This window comes from Palaemon carinicauda, chromosome 1 (genome assembly GCF_036898095.1).
Source record: "Palaemon carinicauda isolate YSFRI2023 chromosome 1, ASM3689809v2, whole genome shotgun sequence".
NCBI lineage: Eukaryota > Metazoa > Arthropoda > Malacostraca > Decapoda > Palaemonidae > Palaemon > Palaemon carinicauda.
In genome coordinates, this window is record NC_090725.1 from 57,059,930 (window position 1) to 57,076,206 (window position 16,277).

Below are 16,277 nucleotides of genomic sequence, written 5' to 3' on the forward strand. Positions count from 1 at the left end.
GCTTTCTTTGTATATCGTACATACACAATAATAATCTTTCGAATGTACTGTATATCAAAGATGAATAATTTAGAAAATTTATCTTCTTATTAGGATTCACTTAGCTGAACCTTTCAATGTAGTTAATATCTTATCTGTTTTGCAGTTTTATAACATTCAAGCTTAAATTGTATTCTTTTAACATCGGTATCAAGATATATTTCCATCCTTATTGCTGAGTGACATGACTTAACCTATGTCCCAGCTTGTCTTGCTGTACCTATTATATATATATATATATATATATATATATATATATATATATATATATATATATATATGTGTGTGTGTGTGTGTGTGTATACAGTATATATATATATATATATATATATATATATATATATATGTATATATATAAATATATATATATATATATATGTATATATATATAAATATATATATATATATATATTATATTTATATATATGTATGTATATATGTGTGTGCGTGTGTGTATGTGTGTTTATTTGACGGTCTATGGATACTGTGTGCATTACTGTGAATATAATTTATTCCAAATTTTTCTAATGATATTAAATTTACCCAATTAATTCTTCGCATTAATAATCCCCCTGGATATATGTCAAGCATCCAATCATACTCCCAGTTTCTTCCGGTTAAAAATTTCCCAATTCAATTAAATAACCAGGCATGATTGACATGTGAAAGTTAACTATTTTTAAAAAGTGGTCCTTCAGTTGTAATTGTTCTAAGGTTACTGTCTGCTGAAGTGAGCGATGAGTTTATCATATCTAACGAGAATCACGTGATTATGGGATCGTTTATCCCCGATCGGTTGTAATGGAGGAGGCTCAATTAAAGAAGATATCTCATTTACGAAATGTTAGTTTATCAGAGTGGTTTCATCTTCGTCAGATGACATTATTCAGATTTTACGTGAATAGTGCATACGTACATACATAGGAATTACTTATCTGTATGAATGTATATATATATATATATATATATATATATATATATATATATATATACACACACACCCATATACATGTGGTGGCCTATTGGTAACGTCCCTGCCTGATGATCGCCAGACTGCGGTTCGTATCCCGCTCGAACTCATTTGTTCCTTTAGTAACTGCAACCTTACCATCCTTGTGAGCTAAATTAGGGCGTTTTAGTGGATTCTAAATTTATATAGGTACCTGCGGAGTCATCGGTAGCTATTGCGTGGCCCTCCCTGGTCATAGGTTGGGTGCTGATCATAGATATATATATATATATATAAATATATATATATATATATATATATATATATATATATATATATATATATATATATATATATATGGTCAGTCTCTAGGCCATTGTCCTGCTTGCTAGGGCAATGTCACTGTTCCTTGCCTCAGCCATTCATGAGTGGCCTTTAAACCTTTAAATATGGATACACATATAAATATATATATATATATATATATATATATATATATATATATATATATATATGTGTGTATATATATATATATATATATATATATATATATATATATATATATAGACCTTTATATACATGTATATGATTATGTGACCATTTATTTGTATAGTATGTAAGAAAGGGAGTACCTGTATCGGGCAGAGTAGAGAATCTTAGATTGTATATGCTAAAAAAAAACGCACTTGAACCCTCGACAAGGAAAGGCTGTATTCATTCCAAGAATTGTAATTTTGGCCTAGTTATTCTTCCTTTGAAGTAAATATTTATTGTGATCAAAGGATTGCAACATGAAAGATAAAGCACTCAAGGGAACACCAAAACTACTATTATTATGACTATTATTGCTAGCTTGTTGAAAAAGAAGGATGCTAAAAGTCCAAGGGTTCCAAAAGGGAAAATAGTCCAGTGAGGAAAGGAAAAAAGGAAATAAATGAAATAGTGTGCAAGAAAACTGTAACCCAAGACAGTGTAAGACCATGGTACAGAGGTTAGGACACTACCCAAGATTAGAGAACAATGATTTGATGGAGTGTCCTTCGCCTAGAACAGCTGCTTACCTTTGTTAAAGAATCTGTTTTGCCCTTAAGAAGTGGAAAATAGCCACTGAACAATACCTCTTAAATGAAAAAGAATTCTTCGGTTTTCTTAACGTTATCAGGTGTGTAAGGAAAGAGGAGAATGTGTAAAGAAAATATGCTAGACTATTCGGGGTATGTGTAGGCAAAGGAGAGATGAGTCCTGACCAGAGAGGAAAATAGGAAAAAAATATGGTTCACCTAATGTGGAAAACCAGTGAAAGTCTGATTACAGCAATGTCATTGTTGTAGATTGCCTGGTCCTTTATAGAGATATGCTCTTGCAATAATTTAGCCCGTGAGACAGCAATGTCACCAACATCGTAACGTATCCTTTTTTTTTCGTTTAAGGGAACCAATCTCTTGAGTGAGCAAATTGAAAGAGATTTTCTGTACAAAATCTTCCGAGATTAGTGGCACAAAGCCTTCGTACACTGGAAATGAGTGCTTAAAGAGGACTTATTATGAGATAGCTGACTTTCACATAGGCCTAGTGTGGGATGTGATAGTTTTGTAACCATTATGAGAAAGCTGAAATTGGTTGCCATAGTGATGACTCTACCGATGAAAATTGAGCCGATATCAAAGCTAGGGAATAGTGCCGTCTGTGCCCCACAGGCGGTGCACTGTATTCATTACTTAAGGGTGTTTCCAGCATGGACTCTCTTTATGTCATATTTTACCACCGTTCCCACTTCCTTTCTTCCATCTTGCTTTCTAATTTCTTCTTAATTTTACCTAATAAGGTCTTTGCCTAGTTGCCTAATAGGCCCCAGCGTCTGGCTATATTGCCCAAAATCCCTTAATCCAAGACTAGAGATAACAAGGTATAGGTCAACCCCAATGGAAACTGAAGGAAAATCACTTATAGTGTCAAGATGTTTGAACCCCCAAAAGAGTCATTATTGGACGAGTTATTGGGAAAGAAGTGAAGGCAGAAAGGTGAAATGATTATTATAAAGGAAGACATTGAATAAATGTGGTTTGAAAGAGAAAACAAAATAGAAACCAACGGCCAAGAATATCGGATGCTTGGTTTTGGCAATCGGAAACACATGTTGATCGGTGAATTGATTGATTGATTGATTTAAAGTTTTCTGGCATCCTGACATCTAAGGTCATTGACGCCAATATCATTTATTATATATGAAAAATAAAAGAATATTCAATTAAAACAATAAAAGTTAAGATATAAAAGTTAAATAGTTTTTAGGAGACCTGCTTCTGAAATAAATTTTAAAAATTGTGGATTTTCCCTAAGGAAATTTTTACTTGTAGGAGAAAGGTTGACGGAAACTTGTAAAAACGAGTAAATGCAGTTGAAAAAAATAAATGAGATTCGTAGAATTTTCATTCTAATCAAATCAATTAGGAAACGTTAAAAAGAAAATGTTGATAAGGTTTCTTCAACTATAGGGCGATTCACGATTGATTTGTTGAGCTAATTATGAGTAGATGATGAATTAAATAGGCACACGTGTGCATATATATATATATATATATATATATATATATATATATATATATATATATATATACACACACACACATATATATATATATATATATATATATATGTGTGTGTGTGTATATATATATATACATATACACATATATATATATATATATATATATATATATATATATATATATATATGTGTGTGTGTGTGTATATATATATATATATATATATATATATACATATATATATATATATATATATATGTATATATATATATATATATATATATATATATATATATATATACACGCACGCACTTGTATGCCCATGTGCTAACATATAAATTACGTACATAAGTTTTCGTGTTTTTTTTTTTTTTTTTTTTGGTTATTACCTAAGTTAAATGTGGTATAATTTGAATATGCTTATATTTATAAATTTAGAGGAGGGTAAAGGTCTGAGGGAATTTTTTTTTCTTACTGTGACAAATAATGCTAAAGACAAGCAAAATGTTAGTTATTACCATTATTTTTCTCTTTTTTTTCTACCAGCTACCTGAAATAATGCTCTCTCTCTCTCTCTCTCTCTCTCTCTCTCTCTCTCTCTCTCTCTCTCTCTCTCTCTCTCTCTCTCTCTCTCTCTCTCTCTCTCTCACATATACATACACAAACACGCACACACACACACACACACACATATATATATATATATATATATATATATATATATATATATATATATATATATATATACACACCGAAACATATTTACATATACATAAACTTAAATATCCTCAAGAACCTCATAATTAGACTTGCATGACCAATTAGTGCATACCAATGATCAGTAGAAATATATAATGCAAGCAAATCTATATCTATTAGTGATCACCATGAACAGTGTCTTAGACCCCACAGTAGAACTGCACAGCAAAAAAAAAAAAAAAATCAATGAATGTTTTTAGAGGCTGCAATACACCCAATAGTCGGCTGGTGAGCTTTACGCCTATGCATTTTTTTTTATTTGCAGAAACAAGCGATGCTGGTTAGGCAGTTGGAGGAAGAGCTGCGCCACCAGAAGTCTCGGGGACCCAGCCTGGAGGTACAAAACCAGATAGAGAACCTATTGACTGAGAACGATCACCTAAACCGCGAAGTAGCCATCCTTAGAGAGACTATTAAAGTGAGCATCCCGCATTTACCCTTTTGTAGAGGATGGATGGACTGCATGGTTGCCAGAGTGGTTGTGATACTCATGAGGATTGTAATGATTATTAAGTTTTTGTAATTTCTGGATTTTTTTAAATCAATGCTTGTAATGATTTTATTTTTTATTTTCTTGATATTTTTAAAATCAGTGTAGAAATCTGAATGAGATGTGATTATCTGGATTATTTTTTCTTTTTTAAATCAGTGTTGAATTCTATGTGAGTTTGGATTTTCTCGATTATTTTTCATTTAAGTTAATGATGAATTCAAAGCGAGTTTGAATTTTCTGTGTTAGTTGATTTTAGATTGATGTTGAATTCTATATGAGTTCGGATTTTCTGGGTTACTTTTTAAAATCAATTTTGAATTTTTAATGATTCATATTATCTGGATTAGTTTATTGAATCAATTTTTAATTTTTAATGAGTTTTCTATTTTAATTAGTTTTTAAAATTAATGGTGAATTCAAAATAAGTTCAAATTTCCTGGATTAGTTTTTTAAATCAAGTTGAATCCTAATAAGTTCTGATTTCTGGATTAGTTTTTTAAATCAATGTTGAATTCAAAATAAGTTCGGTTTTTCTGGATTAGTTTTTTCTTAAATCAATGTTGAATTCAAAATAAGTTCTCATTATTAGCTTTCTTAATTTGTGTTTAAATCTAAGTTTGGATTTTCTGGATTATTTTTTTAAATCAATGGGGATCTTCTAGATTAGCTTTGTTAAATCAAAATTGAATTTGAAATGAGTTCCGATTTTCTGGATTGCTTTGTTAATTTAATGTTAAATTTTAAATGAGTTCGGATTTTCTGGATTAGTTTTTAAAAAATCAATAGTTGGGAATCTAAAGCTTATTTTTTTCAGTGCTATGTTTTTTTTCTGACCGTCTCATGATAATAAAGAAATAATAATAAAGAAATATTTTACTTATATGAATAGAATTTAAAGAAAAATTATAGTTATATGAAGAGAAACTCATAAATGTCGTTTGTTTCGCCATTTCTATCACTAAACGATGTGCAGTGATTAGTGACCCTTTTTGGAATTCCTTGAATTTTTCAGTTTGCACTTGAAAATTGGTCACATTCTGATTCTTAATCAAATATAATGTGTTTACGAAGAAAGCATTTATTTGTTTTCACTTCCAGGTCGTTTAAACTAAAGATGTCTTACACGATGTAAACAAGTATTTGATTGATAGTATATGTATTAAAGGTCAAAGTTTGTATCTTAGGTTTAGCATTTCTTAAGATTTGCATCTTATTGTAATTTTTTTTTTTTTTTATACAGTAAGAGTGAGTTTGGTATTAATTGTCCTTATCACTTCAATGTATATCGATAGAATATGGGAAGGGGAGAAATAGCTATTATTATTATTATTATTATTATTATTATTATTATTATTATTATTATTATTATTATTATTATTATTATTATGTTTGACATTCATCAAGTTTTTCGGCCAGACCCAAATATTCCCGATCTGAATCCTCATGAGTTAATAATACATTTTCTTTTTTGATTTGTTTGTCTGTATGTTCACGTCTATAAGATTTGTTATGGAGTAATCCGCATGGATGTTAATAAACTGTAAATATAAGGAACATATGTTTTAAAAGATTTTGAATCTCAGACACAAGTGTTGTTTCAGGAGAGACCAGATCCTTTCTTAAGATTGACCGGAACCATTTTAGCGTCCGACTTATTAGGTCATGACCTTAGAAAACCTCATAGATGCACTGTGGCGAAAAAGGTCACTTGAAGCTTTTATTTCATATTTAATGAGTTTTAGCCTCTGCCCTTCGGTGGTTTCTTTTTCTTTTTACAGATCCACGTTATTTAAAATGATGAAATGTTTTTTGTTGGTGAACGCAGGAGAAGACGATGCTATTTGTATCGAATGATTTATCAATGACTTCTGTTTTGATTAAGCGAAGCCTTAAATATGTTTTCAGAATTTGTGACTAAAATGTGTTGATTATTGAATGTAAATTTTCATCTCAACTCTTTCATGCATCTTTTTTTCCTATTGCTAAAGAGTATAGTACACAATAGTCTATGCCAATAACATCCATTACGACTTTCTCTCAATTAGTGATTGTAGTGAGAAAAATATGATGATTATTAAATGTAAGTTTTCATCTCCTCTCTCTATCACGCATCCTTTTTTTCCATTGCTAAAGAATATAGACCAAATAGTATATACTAATGACATCCATTATGGCTTTCTCTGAATTAAAATCTATAAGGCTAAAATTATTTAATACAACACCACAATCACGAAATGCACAGCCTCTACAACATTTACAACTCTTTCAGAAAGTTAAAATCACTATCAGATCCTTGCTCAGACAGCCTCTTTAATGTACAGTAGTAAGAAAAATATATTGATTATTAAATGTAAGTTTTCGTGTCATTTCTATTTCATGCATCATTTCCCCATTGCTAAAGAGTGCAGTACTTAATTTATCAATGCTATACATTACGATTCTCTCTCTCTCTCTCTCTCTCTCTCTCTCTCTCTCTCTCTCTCTCTCTCTCTCTCTCTCTCTCTCTCTCTCTCTCTCTCTGGAGTAATTAAGCTCTTTCTTTCAATCCAAACTTGTCAATTCTCTTCTTAACCGTTCAAAACTCCTCTTTATTCCTGTAGCCTCACAATCCTCCTCTCTTCCTTCATCTTTACACACACCTGCATACCTTTTCCTTATCCACCATCTCTTCCTCCTTTATTTCCGTCCACATAAATAGTATCTCTTGGAGGAATGATAAATACCATTCTATAATTATCCCACGAAAATGTTTGCTTGCTCCTGCTAACTTTTATTACCGATTAAAATACAGCAAATCACTTTCTGTTCAGTATTCTTAGCACCAAAGACTACCTCACACCAATACATTTTCTGATCTCATCCTTAGATATCCTCCTGTGAGCCAAGTGTTCCATTCCATTTCATAAACCTTCACCTGACCTTTGGTAGAGGAAAATTGCACATTTAGATTTGGTCAGAACAAGTGATTTTTTCCTTATTATTTTTTTTCCTGCAAGCACCAATAGTAGTGATAAACTCATATTGATATATTTTGATTATTTTATTATATCTTAATCTGAATTCAAAGCTAAGAAACCCTATTTCATATCAGTAAGAATTTCTATCAACTTTTTTTTCTAGTGCATTAAATTTGTCTTTTTCTTACACACACACACACACTCAATATATATATATATATATATATATATATATATATATATATATATATATATATATATATATATATATACAGTATATATATATATATATATATATATATATATACATACACACATATATATATACATATATATATATATATATATATATATATATATATATATATATATGTATATATATAAATATATATATATATATATATGTATATATATATATATATATATATTTATATATACATATATGTATACACACACACACACACATATATATATATATATATATATATATATATATATATATACATATATATATATGCCCATGTTAAACCCTCTATACATGATAGTTTCAAATAATTTGAGTAATTGTACGGTCAGATTTTTTTTATTTTATACGAAGAAACGTAGTGGATATAGATTTGCGTTGTGTTCATTAATAAGGAAATATCTGCATTCAAAATATGGAGCGAGAACATTCTTTGCGTTTGAAAGACTGATGTGCTTAATATTGAATTTCCTTGATCCGCCTCAACAGTCGTTCTCATAATTAGAAATATGATTCAGTAATAATTCTGCTATTCTAGTCCTCATGCCCATTTTTCATATATTTTTTAATAGTTTGATACGGGTGAGTTTATAACATCAATGAATAATGTTATGCAAAACCTCATTTACCTTAGTTAACGACTTTTGAGAAATGATAATAAGATGCGAGTAGGCTTTTTGGAAAAGGTTATTTAAAATTACCATCCAAAAATTCATGACAAAAATATTGGCTTATAATTTATAAATATTACGTTATCCATTATGTTTTCTTGCAATAGGGTAGCACCACCAGTGTTCTTTCGGTGCAATGTAGGCATTATTTGAGGGTGTAGCCGGGTCTGTTTGGCCCCAATCTTCACCCACTGTATAGCCTTCTACTTTATATCCGTCCCCGCTTTTTTCCTCCATTTTGCTGTCCAATCTATTCTAAGTTTTATTTTGTATTGCTATTGCGGGGATTTCCCCCAGCTGAACCTCGGCCACAGCTCCAGGTTATGGCCCAAAGTATCTCAACCGTGTTATAGCCCATATCGATGTCTCAGTCCCGTATTGAAGTTATGTTCTCAACACCTTTGTATAACTGAAATAGCTATACGCCTAACTGATAATTTTTATATTGATTTTACAGCTATGTTAGCTACTTATCTTCTTTAAGGAAGATCCAAGGTCATAAACTCAACCCAAATATATGTATCCGTGATTTGAACGCCATCATTCGCTTCAGGTAGACTGACCTCAATGTTAATTTCTCTTAGAGTCTATGAGATTAAGAGTTGCCAACATAAGGAGAAGGTAATGCTTCTCTTTGTTTTTCTTAAATTCGACTTGCTATTAAAAAGGAAATATCATTATCGTTATTCATGTAGTTTTTATGTTTACAAATTAAATACTCACCTAGTGATGTAAAGCAAGGAAAGGATAATATTTGTAAAATTCAAAAGACCAAGGAAGCAGAGACCCACTTTAGTTGGTTTTTCATATAAAAAGAATGTTCAGGCGATGAAATGCTCCCATGATAGCAATGGTAAAGAAATATGTATCGTGCTTCCCAAGATTCGTAGGGGTAATGGCACTGTTATTCTTCTGATGCTCGTGAAGTAACATTGACGAATGGCACAAATATATATCTTTTATCCTCCAGTCCGATATTGGAATTCCTGAATCTAGAAATTGTTCAAGAATTTTGGTGGATTTTCAACCGATGGTGTTCATTTTTTATTTATGTTTAGTGTAGGGGAAATTTGACGATACCATCCTAGAATCAGAGCTTGGATTTGTAAGCTTGAAGAGGAGATCTAAGTAATTTTGACTTAGGAGTAAAGCTGTATTTAAAATTTTGAAACTGTCAGCAAATGGGATTCTTGTTATCATGAGTTATCAAATAATGACATACGGAATAAAACCTCAACAAAGGGAATTACTTAGGAAGGCTACTCAACAACGAATAAATTACTTGATTAGAATAAGTACCCAAAAGGATCTGATTTTCTTATACTGAATTATAAAGCAGAATGAATATTATTGCAATAGGTGAGAAGTCTCAACCACATAAAATTGCCAAATCTTCAGAGGTACGTATTGGTTTCTAATCATCCACCTAGTAAATGTGTTTAACCGTATTCATTTACCTAAATACGTTTATATTATCCAGAGATATTTTTTTTTATTATGCCCTGTGGTGGAACAGTTCGGTACCACTTCCTTGTGGACCGACACTAAGAGGCTATAGCAAATGGATCACATTTTTACCTACTATCAAAAAAGGGACACTAAATACAAAAGGCATGTTTATCGTCGTGTACCTTCTAACATGCGCACCCTTGGTCGTCTAACTACAATAGTTCATTAACAAGGGGATCAAAGGACCAATCTCCAAATTAACGGTAGAGATACCTGTGGAGAAGGGGGTTACTTTAAGAGTTTTCATTTATTTGGGTAGGCTAGGAATACGCACTGGAGCATTAGTTCGTTCTTGTTAAATAGTTCCTAGATACAATCGCTTTCACAAGGAGTAAGTAAAGTTGCAGTGATGAATGATTTATCAACTTAGTTCCTTCAAGTTCAAACAAGTTACAACTAGTAGGAATAAATTTAGTCCTCTCTGCTTGAGTGTTGCAGTTTCTTCTCTAACAAAATAAGTTTTAAAATTAGTCTTATGGTCCTTTCTTTTCGGCTGTTAAACTGGTTCTGTTTTAATACAATTAAATTTATAAATTGTTAGTTATAATGGTTTTGGTGTTTTCTTCACGACTTTTAAAGTGGTTCTCTTTTTAGCACAATTAAATTTTTAAACTGTTAATTATAATGGTTTTGGTGTTTTCTTCACGGCTGTTAAATTACTACTGCCTTCAAAGTCTCAAGTAATGTCCAACTTCGGGTAGAAAAGCAGGCTGGTATCTGTCTCAGTTACTGCAGGATGAAGTCACGAGGCCCACCCATGGATGTGCTCATTGGCCACGGCTAACAAAATAGCGTCCTGTCTTGATTGAGAAGACACAACTGGATAGAAAATACCAGGAGTGGGTGGTCTTGAGTCTTGCGAGTTTAAAACTATGGATTAGGAAATTTAGCTTGAGGGGATGCAGCAATCGAAAGAATGATAATCCGACCACAAAGGGAAGAGCCTTGAAGCAGATTAATTTAATCCTTTGCTTGGGGGGAGGAGCGCTGAATAGGTTATTATTAATCTCGGATGGTCAAGGGTCAGGTAAATTTACAGGAGATAAACTGTGTCAAAGGATTTTTCCCTAGAAAGGGTAGGGATTGAGTTTAAAGTACCAGCGGGCGGCCTCATTTAGTTAGAATACAGGTAGAAATTTACAAGGGATAACTGCCTAGAAGGATTTACCTTTCGCAAAAGGGTTGGGATTTAATTGAGGTTTAAGGGGAATCTTGAGAATACGAGTGACTAATCAACACATGTCCTTTCAAGTAGGTTTAATGGAATATGTTGACGGCAGAACCAGGCCACACATGTTTCTCTTGGAAGTCTAACATTCCGAGCGCCTTAAGGAACTGTTATTTTTTATGAGACTGGCCACCTTAATCTCTTCTAGGATTTTAAGATTCAGGTGTCGTTCGAGAAGGTAATCTTATATGAGCATGAAGGTCAGTTAATCTGGCAATTAGCATTATGAATATTGATATGAAAGTGCAACATGTTTAAAGAGAGAGGGGTTAAAAAGTTATTAATTTTGATACCAAACACGATATAGGACTAAGGATTATAGACATGCATTTCAGTTTAAACCGAGTAATATATTGAAAAATAATATAAATTTGTTAGTAGCCCACTTAATTCTAATGTTTATGAATTCAATACTTACGTGAGTTCCTTTTTATTTGAAATCCTTGTACAATTTCGCACAGGGCCATTACATTCCTGGCAGGTTTAACTGTAAGCGTAAACAATCACGTTTGTATTTGATGACTTGAGTTGAATGATTAAGCGTTTTTGAGAGCAAATATAGATTTGATATACACAGGATTTTCGGTCATTAAAAGATAACCTTTATCTTCTGCCAAAGTTTTTCGTTATTAAATCTATATTTTTATATAAGTAAATATCACTGCGCAGTATGGTAGATAGCTTGGGTCTAAAATTTAAATATTTTAACGTAGTATAAGATGTGGAAGTTGATTATCATGAAATTTAGGGCTGTGGTAGCTATTGGAAACGTCCCATCTTGTCAATTTGCTGGACTAGGGTTCGAGACCCGCTCAAACTATATAGTTCCTCGTGTTTGTAACCTCACCATCCATGTGAGCTAAAGATGGGGACGTTTTGGGGAGTCCATAGGTCTTCCTGGTGAGTCATTAGCGTAATAAAAATTGTCTAGCCCTCCCTGGCCCTGGCTTTGGTGAAGAAAGGATAAGAACATTGTCACTGTCCCTTGCCTCTTTCATTCATGAGTGACATATAAACCTTTAAATAGTTTGAAGGGAAACCCCTGTAATCCCATACTCTACTCTCGAAAGTCTTAAATAGAAATTATTATTATTATTATTATTATTTGCTAAGCTACAACCCTAGCTGGAAAAGCAAAATGCTATAAGCCCAGGGGCCCCAACAGGGAAAATAGCCCAGTAAGGAAAGGAAAGAAGGAAAAATAAAATATTTTAAGAAGAGTAACATTAAAATAAATATTTCCTATATAAACTATGAAAACTTTAACAAAACAAGAGGAAGAGAAATTAAATAGAATAGTGTGCCTGATTGTACCCTCAAGCAAGAGAACTCTAACCCAAGACAGTGGAAGACCATGGTACAGAGGCTATGGCACTACCCAAGACTAGAGAACAATGGTTTGATTTTGGAGTGTCCTTCTCCTAGAAGAGCTGCTTACCATAGCTAAAGAGTCTCTTCTACCCTTACTAAGAGGAAAGTAGCCACAGAACAAATACAGATAGAACTCAAGCTTTGTGTGCTGTTATTTTATGAATACATTTGAAGTGATAAAGCACTCATGATTACATGGAAATACTATGCTTTCCTCTATCGTTATATCGGGATCAAAATATTCGTGATAAAAATATTCTTGATATGAATGCAGTTTTTTTATGTATAACTAGCAAAAATAAAACACAGCAGTATTTGAATAAAAAAACATGGCAGCAATAAATTTGAATTGTTATATACGATTTGCCCAAGATACTTTTTTTTTTTAAGCATCACGGGAATATGTTTCTTCTACTCTAAAATAAAATAACGAGAATACACAACCAGAACGATGGAAAGATAGCACAAAGAAACATTGTCAATCACAAGACGTACCACACAATAATACCGGTAATTATGATAGTTGCATCACTGAGCCAATAATACTGCAATAACGACCGGCATTGTCGTTACAAACAAGCTAATATCTCTTCAGGATACCGAAGTTTCGCAATAACCCTTTAGATGGGTAAAGATCTGGAGGAAGCATATCCAGTGGTCAAAAGAAAATATAGACGTACTGTAGTTTTACTTTCTTTCGTAGTTGTTTAAGAAAATCTATTTCACAGGTTAGCTCTCATATTTACGGGCTGCAGAATTGCAAGAGCCCGTGCTTGGCCATAAGGGCCTGGCTGTCCACAACAACAAGCTCTTATATAACGAGGAGGACGTTTTTCGACAAGCATCGGTTTTTCAGTAACAGATTACGCCATAAATAGACGACTATTAGATCGACGGAGGGTTACAGCAAGGAATGAATAGCTATTTTATGACAAAGATTGCTTTCAATACAATGGCCAACTGAGGTCGATACAATGAATATGAGATAACCTGAGTAAACAAGTACAATGTGACAGCCAACGCTTTCAATGAACCTTATTAGCTTTGGAGAAAATAAAGTGCTTAGAGACATTAGATACAATGGAAAGGTATGGCTAACACATGTGATTACAAAAACTAAGAAGTAGCCTACTATTGTTACAATTGTATATGAATCCTCACTCATTGTCTGAATTCCAACAAGAGGAAAATTAAATGCAAGAGCACCATGGTAAAGATCTCTTATGTTTTGTTACAAAGCGGGATTTTAGCATGTGACATGTTTACTTTGAAAGAAAACCTCATTTCAATATCTATGATAACGGGAAATAATATAATTTTTTATATCTTTATTACAATATAATCATCTAGGCCTTCGTGGGAAAATAGTATTGTTAATCTCATAGAAATAGAATACTCAATAAATGTAACCAGGATCTCAGGACTCACACTGGGGAGACAAAAATGCTAACCATTGAACTGCAAATTCAACACCCCTTTATTTTTTGATAACTATGATCCGGACTTTTTATTATGAAAAGTATCCCCATGAGATCAGAATTCTTTGTATATTTGTGTTATATATGCATATCTGGTGAGCGATTAGGATGTCTCACGCATGTATATATGTTACTGTACATACATAGCACCCTTCAACTCTATCTGACATAACTTATGTGCTTTAGGGATATCATGGCTCTTCCTTTAACTCTTTATATCCAAACCTTCAAGGCTCTTCGACTCGTTAACACTATTGAATTATAAACAATTTTGATTAATCTATTGTCGGTCATTCTTTTCACATGAATGAAATACTTCTGAATACACTGATAAATCCTTTAATTCTTACTAACTTTTTTTTTTTATTTCTTCTGCCTATCCCCACATTTATCACACTATTAACTCTTCTTACACTACATATTCTGTGAAAACAGTAATTCTCTTCTGTTCTCTTTGAACACATATATCTCACTTCCTTGAAGGAAAATTAATTCAACAATCCCCTAATACATTTCCATCCTACCTTCCATGGTAAACCTATCTTGCCAATTTTTTTTCCCACATCTTGCTACCTCTGTTGCTCCTCTTATTATGTGACTCATCTGTTTTTCTTATCTTGCCATCATTTATACATTAAATCTATTACTTATAACAATCATCTTAATGGAATTTATCTATAATTAGTCAATAAATTCTACAGCCCATTCTGTATGTATTTCATTGCGCTGTGTTTATGCCGTGATGTTTTTTTTTTTCATCTTTTGGATACTTTCAGTGAGTATACCAATTGCTAAGATAAATCCGCATATCATTTCAATAAGAAATCTTTGTCAGTCTGTTATCTCTTGATTTGTTTCCATATACCCATTAAATCGTACAATTGGGCACACAAATTACCTAGCATGCCTCACTCTGTGGAAGTGCACCCATCCACTCCATTACTGCATGGTGAGTTCCTGTGTGTAGCCTCGCCCACCGCCTCTGCCATCTCTCCCTAAACTATCTGTTTGGTTACTCGTGACGAAGTAGGGATGTGGCAGGGTGCACTTATTCAGAATAAGGTGTGCCAGGGACTCCTGTGCCTAACTGTACATTAAACAGGTACTTCTCAAATCATGTATTGATTCTCCAATCATCTGCCATGACATTTCTCATTTTCTTGAAGGAATAATCACCACACATTTGTATATTTTGTACTAATTTATTGCATATAAAGGCTTCCTTAATTAAACATTTGCATGTTATCTATAGCCATTGCCAAGGTTGTCGTCATGTATATTTTAAGTTAGACTTTGGCATTCGATTTCACAGACTAATGTATCGGGAATGCACCTCAAGATAAAAATTCAACACCGTTCACTAAGATATGGTGTCAAGGTTTTACTTTACATGAATCATCATTATTTATCATTAATACCTTTGCAGTACACTCAATAATACTGTAAATGTGCAACAATGTAAATGCTTCATATTTTACTCGCATCTACTCCTGTGAAATTTGATAAATTGGAACACTACTTTATATTCAAAATTGAAATTTAAGACCAGATATATTTGTAAAAGATCTTTATTATAAGGAACAGAATAATAAGTTGCAGCTTGTACTTTTGACAAAGATTTAGTATAAAGCCTTCAGCTACATACTCACCTATGTGTTTCACTGTTCTAAATCTTTGTCGCCGTGCTAAGCTTAGATGCTACACTAAGTAAAGGAAGAATTGATTTAAGTTAAGACAGTACCCAAAATGGCTGAATGGGAGGTAGTCTGATATGGTGGTCACGGGTTATTTTAGCAAACGGAACGACGGTGTGTTAGAGAAGTCCAGGGCCAACAGGGAACGCAAGAATCTCTCCTCACTGAAAACGAAAGACTTAACCGAGAGATCGCCATACTCAGAGAGACCATTAAGGTAAATCCATTATATCTAATGACAACGGTAAAATAATAAAAGAGGAAACCCTTTTGTTCCACCTCCTACTCCTTTCTGGCTGGGCTAGTCCTAGTCCAAAGGAAGGAACGTTAGAATTAGTA

At 32.6% G+C, this 16,277-nt stretch overlaps 1 protein-coding gene across 16 annotated transcripts in view; it reads left to right on the forward strand.

Annotated features, from left to right (window-relative positions):
- The window catches only part of brp (bruchpilot), a 630,212-nt gene that overhangs the window by 510,552 nt on the left and 103,383 nt on the right, over positions 1 to 16,277 (forward strand). For 10 of the 16 annotated variants that reach the window (XM_068381421.1, XM_068381365.1, XM_068381339.1 and 7 more), the window contains 2 exons: positions 4,559 to 4,711; positions 16,039 to 16,155. In XM_068381421.1, coding sequence (XP_068237522.1) covers positions 4,559 to 4,711; positions 16,039 to 16,155 — 270 coding nt within the window. The remainder of the gene's footprint in view (positions 1 to 4,558; positions 4,712 to 16,038; positions 16,156 to 16,277) is intronic. The other 6 variants (XM_068381383.1, XM_068381372.1, XM_068381388.1 and 3 more) reach the window with 1 other exon arrangement.